General features: G+C 51.9%; 1 protein-coding gene across 1 annotated transcript in view; it reads left to right on the top strand.

Moving 5' to 3' along the window:
- Window positions 1–21,011, top strand: part of LOC124018124 (trinucleotide repeat-containing gene 18 protein-like) — a 73,788-nt gene that overhangs the window by 22,598 nt on the left and 30,179 nt on the right. Inside the window, 4 exon segments of the mRNA XM_046333399.1 lie at window positions 7,718–7,894; window positions 8,773–9,143; window positions 12,277–12,405; window positions 12,590–12,725. Coding sequence (XP_046189355.1) covers window positions 7,718–7,894; window positions 8,773–9,143; window positions 12,277–12,405; window positions 12,590–12,725 — 813 coding nt within the window.

The raw sequence follows: 21,011 nt of genomic DNA on the forward strand, positions 1-21,011 counted from the left end.
CCTCTCTGGTAGGGAGGAGTCAGATCAGTGAGTCCTCTCTGGTAGGAGATCAGTGAGTCCTCTCTGGTAGGAGATCAGTGAGTCCTCTCTGGTAGGAGATCAGTGAGTCCTCTCTGGTAGGAGATCAGTGAGTCCTCTCTGGTAGGAGATCAGTGAGTCCTCTCTGGTAGGAGATCAGTGAGTCCTCTCTGGTAGGAGATCAGTGAGTCCTCTCTGGTAGGAGATCAGTGAGTCCTCTCTGGTAGGAGATCAGTGAGTCCTCTCTGGTAGGGAGGAGTCAGATCAGTGAGTCCTCTCTGGTAGGGAGGAGTCAGATCAGTGATGACTCTCTGGTAGGGAGGAGTCAGATCAGTGATGACTCTCTGGTAGGGAGGAGTCAGATCAGTGAGTCCTCTCTGGTAGGGAGGAGTCAGATCAGTGATGTCCTCTCTGGTAGGGAGGAGTCAGATCAGTGAGTCCTCTCTTGTAGGGAGGAGTCAGATCAGTGAGTCCTCTCTGGTAGGGAGGAGTCAGATCAGTGATGACTCTCTGGTAGGGAGGAGTCAGATCAGTGATGACTCTCTGGTAGGGAGGAGTCAGATCAGTGAGTCCTCTCTGGTAGATCAGTGAGTCCTCTCTGGTAGGGAGGAGTCAGATCAGTGAGTCCTCTCTGGTAGGGAGGAGTCAGATCAGTGAGTCCTCTCTGGTAGGAGATCAGTGAGTCCTCTCTGGTAGGAGATCAGTGAGTCCTCTCTGGTAGGGAGGAGTCAGATCAGTGATGACTCTCTGGTAGGGAGGAGTCAGATCAGTGATGACTCTCTGGTAGGGAGGAGTCAGGTCAGTGATGACTCTCTGGTAGGGAGGAGTCAGGTCAGTGATGACTCTCTGGTAGGGAGGAGTCAGGTCAGTGATGACTCTCTGGTAGGGAGGAGTCAGGTCAGTGATGACTCTCTGGTAGGGAGGAGTCAGATCAGTGATGACTCTCTGGTAGGGAGGAGTCAGATCAGTGAGTCCTCTCTGGTAGGAGATCAGTGAGTCCTCTCTGGTAGGGAGGAGTCAGATCAGTGAGTCCTCTCTGGTAGGGAGGAGTCAGATCAGTGATGACTCTCTGGTAGGGAGGAGTCAGATCAGTGAGTCCTCTCTGGTAGGGAGGAGTCAGATCAGTGATGACTCTCTGGTAGGGAGGAGTCAGATCAGTGAGTCCTCTCTGGTAGGGAGGAGTCAGATCAGTGATGACTCTCTGGTAGGGAGGAGTCAGATCAGTGAGTCCTCTCTGGTAGGGAGGAGTCAGATCAGTGATGACTCTCTGGTAGGGAGGAGTCAGATCAGTGATGACTCTCTGGTAGGGAGGAGTCAGAGGAGTGAGGAAGGAAGGATGCATTCTGTGCTGAGTGATTAACCAAATTTTGTCCGACGTCGGTTCAATTACTTGAATTCCATTTAGATCGGGTTTTTGTGAAATCAAATCATTCACGACAAAAATTAGGAAACTGTATTGGATGCTGGGTTGAAGGGAGTTGTAGTTCTCATTTAAGGAAATATTCAAACCTACTTCAGTTCAGAAAAGTGGTAATTAACTACAATCCCATAATCCATTGCGGCAGTTTTTTCCCTCAACTTGTCGCCTCCCTTCCCACCTTTCGGACAACAACTCCTCGTTATTAGGCCCGGAGACATGAGCATCTGGTCATTATATACAAACCTCTGGACGGATAGACTGTTACACCTGATACGTCTGTCTGTTTCACTTTCCTGTCTGTTTCTCTTCCTGTCTATCTACCTGTCTGTCTGTTTCTCTTCCTGTCTGTTTCTCTTTGTCTGTTTCTCTTCCTGTCTGTTTCACTTCCTGTCTGTTTACCTGTCTGTCTGTTTCACTTCCTGTCTGTTTACCTGTCTGTCTGTTTCTCTTCCTGTCTATCTACCTGTCTGTCTGTTTCTCTTCCTGTCTATCTACCTGTCTGTCTGTTTCTCTTCCTGTCTATCTACCTGTCTGTCGGTTTCTCTTCCTGTCTATCTACCTGTCTGTCTGTTTCTCTTCCTGTCTATCTACCTGTCTGTCTGTTTCTCTTCCTGTCTATCTACCTGTCTGTCTGTTTCTCTTCCTGTCTATCTACCTGTCTGTCTGTTTCTCTTCCTGTCTATCGACCTGTCTGTCTGTTTCTCTTCCTGTCTGTTTCTCTTCCTGTCTGTCTGTTTCTCCTCCTGTCTATCTTGTCTGTCTGTCTGCTCCTAACCCTTACTTCCCTCTGACCAATCACAGCTCTTCCTGTCTGTCTGTCTGCTCCTAACCCTTACTTCCCTCTAACCAATCACAGCTCATCCTGTCTACAGCCATGGTTCTAACTCCTAACCACTGGGCTGAGTCTCAATCCAGTAAGGTTCAGATGGCCCCCTATTCCCCATCTAGTGTACTACTATAGACCAGGACCCCTATTCCCCATCTAGTGTACTACTATAGACCAGGGCCCCTATTCCCCATCTAGTGTACTTCTATAGACCAGGGCCCATAGGGGTAGTGTACTACTATAGACCAGGGCCCATAGGGGTAGTGTACTACTGTAGACCAGGGCCCATAGGGGTAGTGTACTACTATAGACCAGGGCCCATAGGGGTGATGTACTACTATAGACCAGGGCCCATAGGGGTGGTGTACTACTATAGACCAGGGCCCATAGGGGTGGTGTACTACTATAGACCAGGGCCCATAGGGGTAGTGTACTACTATAGACCAGGGCCCATAGGGGTAGTGTACTACTATAGACCAGGGCCCATAGGGGTAGTGTACTACTATAGACCAGGGCCCATAGGGGTAGGGGTAGTGTATAGGGGTATAGTGTATAGGGGTGGTGTAAAGGGGTAGTGTGTTGTGAATAGGGGTAGGGAATAGGGGTAGTGTGTTGTGAATAGGGGTAGTGTGTTGTGAATAGGGGTAGGGAATAGGGGTAGTGTATAGGGAATAGGGGTAGTGTGTTGTGAATAGGGGTAGTGTGTTGTGAATAGGGGTAGTGTATAGGGAATAGGGGTAGTGTGTTGTGAATAGGGGTAGTGTGTAGGGAATAGGGGTAGTGTGTAGTGAATAGGGGTAGTGTGTAGGGAATAGGGGTAGTGTGTTGTGAATAGGGGTAGTGTGTAGTGAATAGGGGTAGTGCGTTGTGAATAGGGGTAGTGAATAGGGGTAGTGTGTTGTGAATAGGGGTAGTGAATAGGGAATAGGGGTAGTGAGTAGGGAATAGGGGTAGTGTGTAGGGAATAGGGGTAGTGTGTAGGGAATAGGGGTAGTGTGTAGGGAATAGGGGTAGTGTGTAGGGAATAGGGGTAGTGTGTAGTGAATAGGGGTAGTGAGTAGTGAATAGGGGTAGTGTGTTGTGAATAGGGGTAGTGTGTTGTGAATAGGGGTAGTGTGTAGGGAATAGGGGTAGTGTGTTGTGAATAGGGGTAGTGTGTAGTGAATAGGGGTAGTGTGTAGTGAATAGGGGTAGTGTGTAGTGAATAGGGGTAGTGTGTTGTGAATAGGGGTAGTGTGTAGGGAATAGGGGTAGTGTGTTGTGAATAGGGGTAGTGAATAGGGAATAGGGGTAGTGTGTAGGGAATAGGGGTAGTGTGTTGTGAATAGGGGTAGTGTATAGGGAATAGGGGTAGTGTATAGGGAATAGGGGTAGTGTGTAGGGAATAGGGGTAGTGTATATGGAATAGGGGTAGTGTATATGGAATAGGGGTAGTGTATAGGGAATAGGGGTAGTGTGTAGGGAATAGGGGTTGTGTGTAGGGAATAGGGGTAGTGTGTTGTGAATAGGGGTAGTGTGTTGTGAATAGGGGTAGTGTGTTGTGAATAGGGGTAGTGTGTAGGGAATAGGGGTAGTGAATAGGGAATAGGGGTAGTGTGTTGGGAATAGGGGTAGTGTGTTGGGAATAGGGGTAGTGTATAGGGAATAGGGGTAGTGTATAGGGAATACGGGTAGTGTATAGGGAATAGGGGTAGTGTGTTGGGAATAGGGGTAGTGAATAGGGGTAGTGTGTTGTGAATAGGGGTATTGAATAGGAATAGGGGTAGGGAATAGGGGTAGTGTGTAGGGAATAGGGGTAGTGTGTTGTGAATAGGGCTAGTGTGTAGGGAATAGGGGTATTGAATAGGAATAGGGGTATTGAATAGGGAATATGGGTAGTGAATAGGAATAGGGGTAGTGTGTAGGAATAGGGGTAGTGTATAGGGAATAGGGGTAGTGTGTTGGGAATAGGGGTAGTGAATAGGGTAGTGTGTTGTGAATAGGGGTATTGAATAGGAATAGGGGTAGGGAATAGGGTAGTGTATAGGGAATAGGGGTAGTGTGTTGTGAATAGGGGTAGTGTGTTGTGAATAGGGGTAGTGTGTTGTGAATAGGGTAGTGTGTAGGGAATATGGGTAGTGTGTAGGGAATATGGGTAGTGTGTAGGGAATAGGGGTAGTGTGTTGTGAATAGGGGTAGTGTGTAGGGAATAGGGGTAGTGTGTAGGGAATAGGGGTAGTGTGTTGTGAATAGGGGTAGTGTGTAGGGAATAGGGGTAGTGTGTTGTGAATAGGGGTAGTGTGTAGGGAATAGGGGTAGTGAATATGGGTAGTGAATAGGGAATACGGGTAGTGTGTAGGGAATAGGGGTAGTGTGTTGTGAACAGGGGTAGTGTGTTGTGAATAGGGGTAGTGTGTTGTGAATAGGGGTAGTGTGTAGGGAATATGGGTAGTGTGTAGGGAATATGGGTAGTGTGTAGGGAATAGGGGTAGTGTGTAGGGAATAGGGGTAGTGTGTTGTGAATAGGGGTAGTGTGTAGGGAATAGGGGTAGTGTGTAGGGAATAGGGGTAGTGTGTTGTGAATAGGGGTAGTGTGTAGGGAATAGGGGTAGTGTGTTGTGAATAGGGGTAGTGTGTAGGGAATAGGGGTAGTGAATAGGGAATAGGGGTAGTGTGTAGTGAATAGGGGTAGTGTGTAGGGAATAGGGGTAGTGTGTTGTGAATAGGGGTAGTGTGTAGGGAATAGGGGTAGTGAATATGGGTAGTGAATAGGGAATACGGGTAGTGTGTAGGGAATAGGGGTAGTGTGTAGGGAATAGGGGTAGTGTATAGGGAATAGGGGTAGTGTATAGGGAATAGGGGTAGTGTGTAGGGAATAGGGGTAGTGTATAGGGAATATGGGTAGGGTATAGGGGTAGTGTGTAGGGAATAGGGGTAGTGTATAGGGAATAGGGGTAGTGTGTAGGGAATAGGGGTAGTGTGTAGGGAATAGGGGTAGTGAATAGGGAATAGGGGTAGTATGTAGGGAATAGGGGTAGTGTGTAGGGAATAGGGGTAGTGTATAGGGAATAGGGGTAGTGTATAGGGAATAGGGGTAGTGTATAGGGAATAGGGGTAGTGTATAGGGAATAGGGGTAGTGTATAGGGAATAGGGGTAGTGTATAGGGAATAGTTGTGGTCTCCTATCCAGCCGTCTCAGACCTGTGGAGGGAAGGAAGGGAGCAACGAATAGGAACAAGACAGACCTGCCAGCACCCCTCTGATTGGCTCTGTTCTGCCTGTCTGTCTGCTAAACAGTTCTGGCTGTCTGCTAGACAGCTCTGTCTGTTCTGCCTGTCTGCCTGTCTGCTAGACAGTTCTGCCTGTCTGTCTGTCTGTCTGCTAGACAGCTCTGTCTGTTCTGTCTGCCTGCCTGTCTGTCTGCTAGACAGTACTACCTGTCTGTCTGCCTGTCTGTCTGCTAGACGGCTCTGTCTGTTCTGTCTGCCTGCCTGTCTGTCTGCTAGACAGTACTACCTGTCTGTCTGTCTGTCTGTCTGTCTGTCTGTCTGTCTGTCTGTCTGTCTGTCTGTCTGTCTGTCTGTCTGTCTGTCTGTCTGTCTGTCTGTCTGCTAGACAGCTCTGTCTGTTCTGTCTGCTAGACAGCTCTGTCTGTCTGTCTGTTCTGTCTGCTAGACAGCTCTGTCTGTCTGTCTGTTCTGTCTGCTAGACAGCTCTGTCTGTTCTGTCTGCCTGCCTGTCTGTTCTGTCTGCTAGACAGCTCTGTCTGTCTGTCTGTCTGTCTGTCTGTCTGTCTGTCTGTCTGTCTGTCTGTCTGTCTGTCTGTCTGTCTGCTAGCAGTATACTAACTGCAGAGTACATTTCCCCTCTCTCCCTTTCTCCCCACCCCCCTCTCCCTTTCTCCCTCACCCCCTCTCCCTTTCTCCCTCACCCCCTCTTCCTCACCACCCCTCTCTCCTCACCCCCTCTCTCCCTTTCTCCCTCACCCCCTCTCTCCCTTTCTCCCTCACCCCCTCTCTCCTTTCTCCCTCCCCCCCCTTTCTTCCTCACCCCCTCACTCTCTCTCTCCCTCACCCCCATCTTTCCCTCACCCCATCTTTCCCTCACCCTCTCTCTCCCTCACCCCCTCACCCTCTCTCTCCCTCACCCCCTCACCCTCACCCCCTCACCCTCTCTCTCCCCTCTCTCTCTCCCTCACCCTCTCTCTCTCCCTCACCCCCCCTCTCTCCCTCACCCTCTCTCTCTCCCTCACCTCTCTCTCTCCCTCACCCCCTCTCTCCCTCACCCCCCTCTCTCCCTCACCCCCTCTCTCCCTCACCCCCTCTCTCCCTCACCCCCTCTCTCCCTCACCCCCTCACCCTCTCTCTCTCCCTCCCCCCCCTCTCTCCCTCACCCCCCTTTCCCTCACCCTCTCTCCCTCACCCCCCATCTTTCCCTCACCCTCTCTCCCTCACCCCATCTTTTCCTCACCCTCTCTCCCTCACCCCCCCCATCTTTCCCTCACCCTCTCTTCCTCACCCCCATCTTTCCCTCACCCTCTCTCCCTCACCCCCATCTCACCCTCTCTCCCTCACCTCCCCATCTCACCCTCTCTCCCTCACCCCCATCTTTCCCTCACCCTCTCTCCCTTACCCTCTCTCTCCCTCACCCCCCTCTCTCCCTCACCCTCTCTCCCTTACCCTCTCTCTCCCTCACCCCCTCTCTCCCTCACCCTCTCTTTCTCTCCCTCCCTCACCCCCTCTCTCCCTCACCCCTCTCTCTCTCCCTCCCTCACCCCCTCTCTCCCTCACCCCCCTCTTTCCCTCACCCTCTCCCTCCCTCATCCCCTTCTCTCCCTCACCCCCTCTTTCCCTCACCCCCCTCTTTCCCTCACCCCTCTCTCTCTCTCTCACCCCCTCTCACCCTCTCTCTCTCCCTCACCCCCCCTCTCTCACCCTCTCTCTCTCCCTCACCCCCTCTCTCACCCTCTCTCTCTCCCTCACCCCCTCTCTCACCCTCTCTCTCTCTCCCTCACCCCCTCTCTCACCCTCTCTCTCTCCCTCCCCCTCTCTCACCCTCTCTCTCTCTCTCCCTCACCCCCTCTCTCACCCTCTCCTCTCTCTCTCTCCCTCACCCCCTCTCTCCCTCACCCCCTCACCCCCTCTCTCCCTCACCCCCTCACCTTCTCTCTCTCTCTTCCTCCCCCCTCACCCTCTCTCTCTCTCCCTCACCCCCTCTCTCACCCCCTCTCTCCCTCACCCCCCTCACCTTCTCTCTCTCTCTTCCTCACCCTCCCTCACCCTCTCTCTGATACTACAGTAATACTGCAGTAATGCTACAGTAATACTACTACAGTGATACTACAGTGATACTACAGTAATACTACAGTAATACTACAGTAATACTACATTAATACTGCAGTAATACTACAGACAGACATACCTGATGTTTGAGTTCCACTGTGATCCTGAGAGTCAATAATCTCTCTGTCACAGAGTCCTCCACTGAGGAGGACGATGATGAGGAAGAGTCGTCGTGCTCTGAGGGGAGTGAGCTGGAGGAGAGTGGGTTGGGCCTGCTGGCCAGGTTCGCAGCCAGCGCCCTCCCGGTCAACCCCGTCCCCCTGCCCCGTCTCCACGACAACAAACACCGTAGCAGGCAAAGCATTCTGGGTGAGCAAGAGAGATTTGGACGTGTGAATTCCATTGTAACCTTGTCAGAGGTGCCGTTTACTACGTTTCTACCACCTGTGTGTGTCCTCTAGGTTCTGGTTCTGACCTGTGTGTGTGTCCTCTAGGTTCTGGTTCTGACCTGTGTGTGTGTCCTCTAGGTTCTGGTTCTGGTTCTGACCTGTGTGTGTGTCCTCTAGGTTCTGGTTCTGACCTGTGTGTGTGTCCTCTAGGTTCTGGTTCTGACCTGTGTGTGTGTCCTCTAGGTTCTGGTTCTGACCTGTGTGTGTGTGTCCTAGGTTCTGGTTCTGACCTGTGTGTGTGTCCTCTAGGTTCTGGTTCTGACCTGTGTGTGTGTGTGTCCTCTAGGTTCTGGTTCTGGCCTGTGTGTGTGTCCTCTAGGTTCTGGTTCTGGTTCTGACCTGTGTGTGTGTCCTCTAGGTTCTGGTTCTGGTTCTGACCTGTGTGTGTCCTCTAGGTTCTGGTTCTGACCTGTGTGTGTGTGTCCTCTAGGTTCTGGTTCTGACCTGTGTGTGTGTCCTCTAGGTTCTGGTTCTGACCTGTGTGTGTGTCCTCTAGGTTCTGGTTCTGGTTCTGACCTGTGTGTGTGTGTCCTCTAGGTTCTGGTTCTGACCTGTGTGTGTGTGTCCTCTAGGTTCTGGTTCTGACCTGTGTGTGTGTGTCCTCTAGGTTCTGGTTCTGGTTCTCACCTGTGTGTGTGTGTCCTCTAGGTTCTGGTTCTGGTTCTGACCTGTGTGTGTGTCCTCTAGGTTCTGGTTCTGACCTGTGTGTGTGTCCTCTAGGTTCTGGTTCTGACCTGTGTGTGTGTGTGTCCTCTAGGTTCTGGTTCTGACCTGTGTGTGTGTGTGTGTGTCCTCTAGGTTCTGGTTCTGGTTCTGACCTGTGTCTGAGGAAGTTCCCCTCTCTGCTCCACGGGAAACGCTCCACTCCCGAACTCCCCATGTTACCCCCGGCAACGCGCCACGGCGACCACACGAGCAACGAGACCTCGCCGGTTAAACGCAAGCCTCGCCCATCTCCTCGGTCGCCCCGGAGATTCACCTTTGACCCCGCCGGGGGACTAGGGGGAGGGGCTAGCGAGGAGGAGGGATGGACACGCAGACGCAGCGAGAGGATTTTCCTTCATGATGCCTCCACCAATCAGATCTCTCCCTCCAGTAAAGACCCTCCAATCAGCACTAAACCCGCCCCCAGACCTAAAACCACACCCAGGGACGGGAAAGACTGGAAGGTGAGTCGGCCTGTCCTCTCTGGTCTGTCCTCTCTGGTCGGTCCTCTCTGGCCTGTCCTCTCTGGTCTGTCCTCTCTGGTCGGTCCTCTCTGGTCGGTCCTCTCTGGCCTGTCCTCCGTTCTGTCCTCTCTGGCCTGTCCTCTCTGGTCTGTCCTCTCTGGTCTGTCCTCTCTGGTCTGTCCTCTCTGGTCTGTCCTCTCTGGCCTGTCCTCCGTTCTGTCCTCTCTGGCCTGTCCTCTCTGGTCTGTCCTCTCTGGTCGGTCCTCTCTGGCCTGTCCTCCGTTCTGTCCTCTCTGGCCTGTCCTCTCTGGTCTGTCCTCTCTGGTCGGTCCTCTCTGGTCTGTCCTCTCTGGTCTGTCCTCTCTGGTCTGTCCTCTCTGGTCTGTCCTCTCTGGTCTGTCCTCTCTGTTCTGTCCTCTCTGTTCTGTCCTCTCTGTTCTGTCCTCTCTGTTCTGTCCTCTCTGTTCTGTCCTCTCTGGTCGGTCCTCTCTGGTCTGTTCTCTCTGTTCTGTCCTCTCTGGTCGGTCCTCTCTGGTCGGTCCTCTCTGGTCTGTCCTCTCTGGCCTGTCCTCTCTGGTCGGTCCTCTCTGGTCTGTTCTCTCTGTTCTGTCCTCTCTGGTCTGTCCTCTCTGGTCTGTCCTCTCTGTTCTGTCCTCTCTGGTCTGTCCTCTCTGTTCTGTCCTCTCTGTTCTGTCCTCTCTGTTCTGTCCTCTCTGTTCTGTCCTCTCTGTTCTGTCCTCTCTGTTCTGTCCTCTGGTCGGTCCTCTCTGGTCTGTTCTCTCTGTTCTGTCCTCTGGTCGGTCCTCTCTGGTCGGTCCTCTCTGGTCTGTCCTCTCTGGCCTGTCCTCTCTGGTCGGTCCTCTCTGGTCTGTTCTCTCTGGTCGGTCCTCTCTGGTCTGTCCTCTCTGTTCTGTCCTCTCTGGTCTGTCCTCTCTGGTCTGTCCTCTCTGTTCTGTCCTCTCTGGTCTGTCCTCTCTGGTCTGTCCTCTCTGTTCTGTCCTCTCTGGTCTGTCCTCTCTGGTCTGTCCTCTCTGGTCTGTCCTCTCTGGTCTGTCCTCTCTGGTCTGTCCTCTCTGTTCTGTCCTCCTCTGTTCTGTCCTCCTCTGTTCTGTCCTCTCTGGTCTGTCCTCTCTGGTCTGTCCTCTCTGGTCGGTCCTCTCTGGCCTGTCCTCTGGCCTGTCCTCTCTGGTCGGTCCTCTCTGTTCTGTCCTCTCTGGTCTGTCCTCTCTGTTCTGTCCTCTCTGGTCTGTCCTCTCTGTTCTGTCCTCCTCTGGTCTGTCCTCCTCTGGTCGGTCCTCTCTGTTCTGTCCTCCTCTGGTCTGTCCTCTCTGGTCGGTCCTCTCTGGTCTGTCCTCTCTGGTCTGTCCTCTCTGTTCTGTCCTCCTCTGTTCTGTCCTCCTCTGTTCTGTCCTCTCTGGTCTGTCCTCTCTGGTCTGTCCTCTCTGGTCGGTCCTCTCTGGCCTGTCCTCTGGCCTGTCCTCTCTGGTCGGTCCTCTCTGTTCTGTCCTCTCTGGTCTGTCCTCTCTGTTCTGTCCTCTCTGGTCTGTCCTCTCTGTTCTGTCCTCCTCTGGTCTGTCCTCCTCTGGTCGGTCCTCTCTGTTCTGTCCTCCTCTGGTCTGTCCTCTCTGGTCGGTCCTCTCTGGTCGGTCCTCTCTGGCCTGTCCTCTCTGGCCTGTACTCTCTGGTCTGTCCTCTCTGGCCTGTCCTCTCTGGTCTGTCCTCTCTGGTCGGTCCTCTCTGGTCGGTCCTCTCGGGTCGGTCCTCTCGGCCTGTCCTCTCGGGTCTCTCTTGGGTCTGTCCTCTCTGGTCTGTCCATCTTTCTAGTGTGTTTATGATGGTATGTGTGCGTGTGTGGTGTGGTGTGTGGGTATGTGATGGTGTGTGGGTATGTGATGGTGTGTGGGTATGTGATGGTGTGTGTGCATGTGTATGGTGTGTGGGTGTGTGATGGTGTGTGGGTATGTGATGGTGTGTGGGTGTGTGATGGTGTGTGTGCATGTGTATGGTGTGTGATGGTGTGTGGGTATGTGGTGTGATGGTGTGTGATGGTGTGTGTGTATGTGGTGTGATGGTGTGTGATGGTGTGTGGGTGTGTGCATGTGTATGTGGTGTGATGGTGTGTGATGGTGTGTGGGTGTGTGATGGTGTGTGTGCATGTGTATGGTGTGTGGGTGTGTGATGGTGTGTGATGGTGTGTGGGTATGTGGTGTGATGGTGTGTGTGTATGTGGTGTGATGGTGTGTGATGGTGTGTGGGTGTGTGCATGTGTATGTGGTGTGATGGTGTGTGATGGTGTGTGGGTGTGTGCATGTGTATGTGGTGTGATGGTGTGTGATGGTGTGTGGGTGTGTGATGGTGTGTGTGCATGTGTATGTGGTGTGATGGTGTGTGGTTGTGTGATGGTGTGTGTGCATGTGTATGTGGTGTGATGGTGTGTGATGGTGTGTGTGTATGTGGTGTGATGGTGTGTGGGTGTGTGATGGTGTGTGTGTATGTGGTGTGATGGTGTGTGATGGTGTGTGGGTGTGTGATGGTGTGTGGGTGTGTGATGGTGTGTGGGTGTGTGATGGTGTGTGTGTATGTGGTGTGATGGTGTGTGGGTGTGTGATGGTGTGTGGGTATGTGGTGTGATGGTGTGTGATGGTGTGTGGGTATGTGGTGTGATGGTGTGTGATGGTGTGTGGGTATGTGGTGTGATGGTGTGTGGGTGTGTGATGGTGTGTGTGTATGTGGTGTGGTGTGTGTGTATGTGGTGTGGTGTGTATGTGGTGTGTATGTGGTGTGTGTGTATGTGGTGTGATGGTGTGTGTGTGTGTGTGTGTGTGTGTGTGTGTGTGTGTGTGTGTGTGTGTGTGTGTGTGTGTGTGTGTGTGTGTGTGTGTGTGTGTGTGTGTGTGTGTGTGTGATGGTGTGTGTATGTGGTGTGATGGTGTGTGATGGTGTGATGGTGTGTGTGTATGTGGTGTGATGGTGTGTGGGTGTGTGATGGTGTGTGGGTGTGTGATGGTGTGTGTGTGTGTGATGGTGTGTGGGTGTGTGATGGTGTGTGATGGTGTGTGGGTGTGTGATGGTGTGATGGTGTGTGATGGTGTGTGTGTTCTAACTTGCTTGTTTCTGTGTGTGTGTTAAACAGAAGAAGAGGCTGAAGGACTCTCCCCTGACCCCGCCCTCTCTGTCTAGTCCAATCACAGAGAGCCCGGTAGCCCCAACCCTCAGCCCTGCACGCAAGAGCCAATCAAAAGCCAAGGCTAAACCCCGAGAGGTCTGTGCACTGCTACGTCCATCCTCTTAACATGATCCTTCACGTGTGTCACATACAACTGCCTCTCAGATATGACAACTCTGTGTGTGTGTGTGTGTGTGTGTGTGTGTGTGTGTGTGTGTGTGTGTGTGTGTGTGTGTGTGTGTGTGTGTGTGTGTGTGTGTGTGTGTGTGTGTTTCAACAGGCTCGTGGAGCGGTCAGTAGGCTGATGAAGAGTATGGAGGCTGATGAAGACTTCGAACCCAGTCAGGACAGCAGCTTCTCTGAAGACGATGGTCCTCCTCCGTCACACAGCAGTCTGGCTGAGAGGACCCTGTCTGGTTAGTTGACTGGTTATGTAGATATCAGTCTGGCTGAGAGGACCCTGTCTGGTTAGTTGACTGGTTATGTAGATATCAGTGTGGCTGAGAGGACCCTGTCTGGTTAGTTGACTGGTTATGTAGATATCAGTCTGGCTGAGAGGACCCTGTCGTCTGGTTAGTTGACTGGTTATGTAGATATCAGTCTGGCTGAGAGGACCCTGTCTTCTGGTTAGTTGACTGGTTATGTAGATATCAGTCTGGCTGAGAGGACCCTGTCGTCTGGTTAGTTGACTGGTTATGTAGATATCAGTCTGGCTGAGAGGACCCTGTCGTCTGGTTAGTTGACTGGTTATGTAGATATCAGTCTGGCTGAGAGGACCCTGTCTGGTTAGTTGACTGGTTATGTATATATCAGTCTGGCTGAGAGGACCCTGTCGTCTGGTTAGTTGACTGGTTATGTAGATATCAGTCTGGCTGAGAGGACCCTGTCTGGTTAGTTGACTGGTTATGTAGATATCAGTCTGGCTGAGAGGACCCTGTCTGGTTAGTTGACTGGTTATGTAGATATCAGTCTGGCTGAGAGGACCCTGTCTGGTTAGTTGACTGGTTATGTAGATACGTTGGTGTGTATATATCAGTCTGGCTGAGAGGACCCTGTCGTCTGGTTGGTTGACTGGTTATGTATATATCAGTCTGGCTGAGAGGACCCTGTCGTCTGGTTAGTTGACTGGTTATGTAGATATCAGTCTGGCTGAGAGGACCCTGTCGTCTGGTTAGTTGACTGGTTATGTAGATACGTTGGTGTGTAGATATCAGTCTGGCTGAGAGGACCCTGTCTGGTTAGTTGACTGGTTATGTAGATATCAGTCTGGCTGAGAGGACCCTGTCTGGTTAGTTGACTGGTTATGTAGATACGTTGGTGTGTATATATCAGTCTGGCTGAGAGGACCCTGTCGTCTGGTTAGTTGACTGGTTATGTAGATATCAGTCTGGCTGAGAGGACCCTGTCTGGTTAGTTGACTGGTTATGTAGATACGTTGGTGTGTATATATCAGTCTGGCTGAGAGGACCCTGTCTGGTTAGTTGACTGGTTCCGGTTCCGGTTGGAGCGAGTGGTCGCATCTGCACGTCGCTCCAACGGGTAGTATAACTTTTTCATTATATTTCATTATATCACAACGGTTTGATTTGTCTTATCTTAGCAATTTCTTCTCAGCTAGCTACATAGCCGTCTTTGTATCAAAGATAATTGCGTAATTATCGTATTTCGCCGTCCTAACGTAGTCTTCACTAGCCAGCTAGCTAACGTCCACTGATTAGCTGCACTGGAGAAACTATTACACTCAACTGAACGACTTGATTAGTTTAGTGTTAGCTAGCTACATAGCTGTCTTTGCTGTCTTCGTATCATCGTATCATCGTATCCAAGATAATTGTGTTGTTTAGGTTTAGAGTGTGTAGTCTTAGAGTGATTATCTTAATTTACCGAGGTTAGCTAGCCAGCTATTTGTCGTCCTTAACGTAGGTGACTCTGCTATCTAGCCAACAGCTAGCCAACGCTAGCCAACGTCTTCTGTATAGAACTCAACTACCCGGTCGCATTCACAGGTTGTATCACATTTTCACTTCATTTCATTACAGTACAACGGTTTGATTTGTTTGATCGTAGCTAGCTACTTAGCTAGCTACATAGCCGTCTTTGTATCAAAGATAATTGTGTAGTCTAGAGCGATTTTCTAGGTTCGCTAGCCATCTATTGTCGTTCTTTTAACGCAACGTAACGTAATCAACACTGCTAGCTAGCCTGCTAGCCCCGAATAGCAACACTGCAGAAACTATTACACTCAACGGAACGACTTGATTAGTGTAGTGTCAACAACGCACCCACTGCCAGCTGGCCTACTTCAGCAGTACTGTATCATTTTAATCATTTTAGTCAATAAGATTCTTGCTACGTAGCTTAACTTTCTGAACATTCGAGACGTGTAGTCCACTTGTCATTCCAATCTCCTTTGCATTAGCGTAGCCTCTTCTGTAGCCTGTCAACTATGTGTCTGTTTATCCCTGTTCTCTCCTCTCTGCACAGACCATACAAACGCTCCTCACCGCGTGGCTGCGGCCACCCTACTCTGGTGGTCCCAGCGCGCACGACCCACGTGGAGTTCCAGGTCTCCGGTAGCCTCTGGAACTGCCAATCTGCGGTCAACAAGGCAGAGTTCATCTCAGCCTATGCCTCCCTCCAGTCCTCGACTTCTTGGCACTGACGGAAACATGGATCACCACAGACAACACTGCTACTCCTACTGCTCTCTCTTCGTCCGCCCACGTGTTCTCGCACACCCGAGAGCGTCTGGTCAGCGGGGTGGTGGCACCGGGATCCTCATCTCTCCCAAGTGGTCATTCTCTCTTTCTCCCTTACCCATCTGTCTATCGCCTCCTTTGAATTCCATGCTGTCACAGTTACTAGCCCTTTCAAGCTTAACATCCTTATCATTTATCGTCCTCCAGGTTCCCTCGGAGAGTTCATCAATGAGCTTGATGCCTTGATAAGCTCCTTTCCTGAGGACGGCTCACCTCTCACAGTTCTGGGCGACTTTAACCTCCCCACGTCTACCTTTGACTCTTTCCTCTCTGCCTCCTTCTTTCCACTCCTCTCCTCTTTTGACCTCACCCTCTCACCTTCCCCCTACTCACAAGGCAGGCAATACGCTCGACCTCATCTTTACTAGATGCTGTTCTTCCACTAACCTCACTGCAACTCCCCTCCAAGTCTCCGACCACTGCCTTGTATCCTTTTCCCTCTCGCTCTCATCCAACACCTCCCACACTGCCCCTACTCGGATGGTATCGCGCCGTCCCAACCTTCGCTCTCTCTCCCCCGCTACTCTCTCCTCTTCCATCCTATCATCTCTTCCCTCCGCTCAAACCTTCTCCCACCTATCTCCTGATTCTGCCTCCTCAACCTTCCTCTCCTCCCTCTCTGCATCCCTTGACTCTCTATGTCCCCTATCCTCCAGGCCGGCTCGGTCCTCCCCTCCCGCTCCGTGGCTCGATGACTCATTGCGAGCTCACAGAACAGGGCTCCGGGCAGCCGAGCGGAAATGGAGGAAAACTTCGCCTCCCTGCGGACCTGGCATCCTTTCACTCCCTCCTCTCTACATTTTCCTCCTCTGTCTCTGCTGCTAAAGCCACTTTCTACCACGCTAAATTCCAAGCATCTGCCTCTAACCCTAGGAAGCTCTTTGCCACCTTCTCCTCCCTCCTGAATCCTCTGCCCCCTCCCCCTCCTCCCCCTCTCTGCAGATGACTTCGTCAACCATTTTGAAAAGAAGGTCGACGACATCCGATCCTCGTTTGCTAAGTCAAACGACACCGCTGGTTCTGCTCACACTGCCCTACCCTGTGCTCTGACCTCTTTCTCCCCTCTCTCTCCAGATGAAATCTCGCGTCTTGTGACGGCCGGCCGCCCAACAACCTGCCCGCTTGACCCTATCCCCTCCTCTCTTCTCCAGACCATTTCCGGAGACCTTCTTCCTTACCTCACCTCGCTCATCAACTCATCCCTGACCGTTGGCTACGTCCCTTCCGTCTTCAAGAGAGCGAGAGTTGCACCCCTTCTGAAAAAACCTACACTCGATCCCTCCGATGTCAACAATTACAGACCAGTATCCCTTCTTTCTTTTCTCTCCAAAACTCTTGAACGTGCCGTCCTTGGCCAGCTCTCCCGCTATCTCTCTCTGAATGACCTTCTTGATCCAAATCAGTCAGGTTTCAAGACTAGTCATTCAACTGAGACTGCTCTCCTCTGTATCACGGAGGCGCTCCGCACTGCTAAAGCTAACTCTCTCTCCTCTGCTCTCATCCTTCTAGATCTATCGGCTGCCTTTGATACTGTGAACCATCAGATCCTCCTCTCCACCCTCTCCGAGTTGGGCATCTCCGGCGCGGCCCACGCTTGATTGCGTCCTACCTGACAGGTCGCTCCTACCAGGTGGCGTGGCGAGAATCTGTCTCCTCACCACGCGCTCTCACCACTGGTGTCCCCCAGGGCTCTGTTCTTGGCCCTCTCCTATTCTCGCTATACACCAAGTCACTTGGCTCTGTCATAACCTCACATGGTCTCTCTTATCATTGCTATGCAGACGACACACAATTAATCTTCTCCTTTCCCCCTTCTGATGACCAGGTGGCGAATCGCATCTCTGCATGTCTGGCAGACATATCAGTGTGGATGACGGATCACCACCTCAAGCTGAACCTCGGCAAGACGGAGCTGCTCTTCCTCCCGGGAAGGACTGCCCGTTCCATGATCTCGCCATCACGGTTGACAACTCCATTGTGTCCTCCTCCCAGAGCGCCAAGAACCTTGGCGTGATTCTGGACAACACCCTGTCGTTCTCAACTAACATCAAGGCGGTGGCCCGTTCCTGTAGGTTCATGCTCTACAACATCCGCAGAGTACGACCCTGCCTCACACAGGAAGCGGCGCAGGTCCTAATCCAGGCACTTGTCATCTCCCGTCTGGATTACTGCAACTCGCTGTTGGCTGGGCTCCCTGCCTGTGCCATTAAACCCCTTCAACTCATCCAGAACGCCGCAGCCCGTCTGGTGTTCAACCTTCCCAAGTTCTCTCACGTCACCCCGCTCCTCCGTTCTCTCCACTGGCTTCCAGTTGAAGCTCGCATCCGCTACAAGACCATGGTGCTTGCCTACGGAGCTGTGAGGGGAACGGCACCTCAGTACCTCCAGGCTCTGATCAGGCCCTACACCCAAACAAGGGCACTGCGTTCATCCACCTCTGGCCTGCTCGCCTCCCTACCACTGAGGAAGTAAAACAATCGGTTCCGGTTGGAGCGAGTGGTCGCATCTGCACGTCGCTCCAACGGGTAGTATAACTTTTTCATTATATTTCATTATATCACAACGGTTTGATTTGTCTTATCTTAGCAATTTCTTCTCAGCTAGCTACATAGCCGTCTTTGTATCAAAAGATAATTGCGTAATTATCGTATTTCGCCGTCCTAACGTAGTCTTCACTAGTCTTCACTAGCCAGCTAGCTAACGTCCACTGATTAGCTGCACTGGAGAAACTGTTACACTCAACTGAACGACTTGATTAGTTTAGTGTCAGCTAGCTACATAGCTGTCTTTGCTGTCTTCGTATCATCGTATCATCGTATCCAAGATAATTGTGTTGTTTAGGTTTAGAGTGTGTAGTCTTAGAGTGATTATCTTAATTTACCGAGGTTAGCTAGCCAGCTATTTGTCGTCCTTAACGTAGGTGACTCTGCTAGCTAGCCAACAGCTAAGCCAACGCTAGCCAACGTCTTCTGTATAGAACTCAACTACCCGGTCGCATTCACAGGTTGTATCACATTTTCACTTCATTTTCATTACAGTACAACGGTTTGATTTGTTTGATCGTAGCTAGCTACTTAGCTAGCTACATAGCCGTCTTTGTATCAAAGATAATTGTGTAGTCTAGAGCGATTTTCTAGGTTCGCTAGCCATCTATTGTCGTTCTTTTAACGCAACGTAACGTAAACAACACTGCTAGCTAGCCTGCTAGCCCCGAATAGCAACACTGCAGAAACTATTACACTCAACGGAACGACTTGATTAGTGTAGTGTCAACAACGCACCCACTGCCAGCTGGCCTACTTCAGCAGTACTGTATCATTTTAATCATTTTAGTCAATAAGATTCTTGCTACGTAGCTTAACTTTCTGAACATTCGAGACGTGTAGTCCACTTGTCATTCCAATCTCCTTTGCATTAGCGTAGCCTCTTCTGTAGCCTGTCAACTATGTGTCGGTTTATCCCTGTTCTCTCCTCTCTGCACAGACCATACAAACGCTCCTCACCGCGTGGCCGCGGCCACCCTACTCTGGTGGTCCCAGCGCGCACGACCCACGTGGAGTTCAGGTCTCCGGTAGCCTCTGGAACTGCCAATCTGCGGTCAACAAGGCAGAGTTCATCTCAGCCCATGCCTCCCTCCAGTCCCTCGACTTCTTGGCCCTGACGGAAACATGGATCACCACAGACAACACTGCTACTCCTACTGCTCTCTCTTCGTCCGCCCACGTGTTCTCGCACACCCCGAGAGCGTCTGGTCAGCGGGGTGGTGGCACCGGGATCCTCATCTCTCCCAAGTGGTCATTCTCTCTTTCTCCCCTTACCCATCTGTCTATCGCCTCCTTTGAATTCCATGCTGTCACAGTCACTAGCCCTTTCAAGCTTAACATCCTTATCATTTATCGCCCTCCAGGTTCCCTCGGAGAGTTCATCAATGAGCTTGATGCCTTGATAAGCTCCTTTCCTGAGGACGGCTCACCTCTCACAGTTCTGGGCGACTTTAACCTCCCCCGTCTACCTTTGACTCTTTCCTCTCTGCCTCCTTCTTTCCACTCCTCTCCTCTTTTGACCTCACCCTCTCACCTTCCCCCCTACTCACAAGGCAGGCAATACGCTCGACCTCATCTTTACTAGATGCTGTTCTTCCACTAACCTCATTGCAACTCCCCTCCAAGTCTCCGACCACTGCCTTGTATCCTTTTCCCTCTCGCTCTCATCCAACACCTCCCACACTGCCCCTACTCGGATGGTATCGCGCCGTCCCAACCTTCGCTCTCTCTCCCCCGCTACTCTCTCCTCTTCCATCCTATCATCTCTTCCCTCCGCTCAAACCTTCTCCCACCTATCTCCTGATTCTGCCTCCTCAACCCTCCTCTCCTCCCTCTCTGCATCCCTTGACTCTCTATGTCCCCTATCCTCCAGGCCGGCTCGGTCCTCCCCTCCCGCTCCGTGGCTCGATGACTCATTGCGAGCTCACAGAACAGGGCTCCGGGCAGCCGAGCGGAAATGGAGGAAAACTCGCCTCCCTGCGGACCTGGCATCCTTTCACTCCCTCCTCTCTACATTTTCCTCCTCTGTCTCTGCTGCTAAAGCCACTTTCTACCACGCTAAATTCCAAGCTTCTGCCTCTAACCCTAGGAAGCTCTTTGCCACCTTCTCCTCCCTCCTGAATCCTCCGCCCCCCCCCCCCCCCTCCTCCCTCTCTGCAGATGACTTCGTCAACCATTTTGAAAAGAAGGTCGACGACATCCGATCCTCGTTTGCTAAGTCAAACGACACCGCTGGTTCTGCTCACACTGCCCTACCCTATGCTCTGACCTCTTTCTCCCCTCTCTCTCCAGATGAAATCTCGCGTCTTGTGACGGCCGGCCGCCCAACAACCTGCCCGCTTGACCCTATCCCCTCCTCTCTTCTCCAGACCATTTCCGGAGACCTTCTCCCTTACCTCACCTCGCTCATCAACTCATCCCTGACCGTTGGCTACGTCCCTTCCGTCTTCAAGAGAGCGAGAGTTGCACCCCTTCTGAAAAAACCTACACTCGATCCCTCCGATGTCAACAATTACAGACCAGTATCCCTTCTTTCTTTTCTCTCCAAAACTCTTGAACGTGCCGTCCTTGGCCAGCTCTCCCGCTATCTCTCTCTGAATGACCTTCTTGATCCAAATCAGTCAGGTTTCAAGACTAGTCATTCAACTGAGACTGCTCTCCTCTGTATCACGGAGGCGCTCCGCACTGCTAAAGCTAACTCTCTCTCCTCTGCTCTCATCCTTCTAGATCTATCGGCTGCCTTCGATACTGTGAACCATCAGATCCTCCTCTCCACCCTCTCCGAGTTGGGCATCTCCGGCGCGGCCCACGCTTGGATTGCGTCCTACCTGACAGGTCGCTCCTACCAGGTGGCGTGGCGAGAATCTGTCTCCTCACCACGCGCTCTCACCACTGGTGTCCCCCAGGGCTCTGTTCTTGGCCCTCTCCTATTCTCGCTATACACCAAGTCACTTGGCTCTGTCATAACCTCACATGGTCTCTCTTATCATTGCTATGCAGACGACACACAATTAATCTTCTCCTTTCCCCCTTCTGATGACCAGGTGGCGAATCGCATCTCTGCATGTCTGGCAGACATATCAGTGTGGATGACGGATCACCACCTCAAGCTGAACCTCGGCAAGACGGAGCTGCTCTTCCTCCCGGGGAAGGACTGCCCGTTCCATGATCTCGCCATCACGGTTGACAACTCCACTGTGTCCTCCTCCCAGAGCGCCAAGAACCTTGGTGTGATCCTGGACAACACCCTGTCGTTCTCAACTAACATCAAGGCGGTGGCCCGTTCCTGTAGGTTCATGCTCTACAACATCCGCAGAGTACGACCCTGCCTCACACAGGAAGCGGCGCAGGTCCTAATCCAGGCACTTGTCATCTCCCGTCTGGATTACTGCAACTCGCT

The sequence above is a fragment of the Oncorhynchus gorbuscha genome, unplaced genomic scaffold (genome assembly GCF_021184085.1).
Source record: "Oncorhynchus gorbuscha isolate QuinsamMale2020 ecotype Even-year unplaced genomic scaffold, OgorEven_v1.0 Un_scaffold_396, whole genome shotgun sequence".
In the NCBI taxonomy this organism is placed as follows: domain Eukaryota; kingdom Metazoa; phylum Chordata; class Actinopteri; order Salmoniformes; family Salmonidae; genus Oncorhynchus; species Oncorhynchus gorbuscha.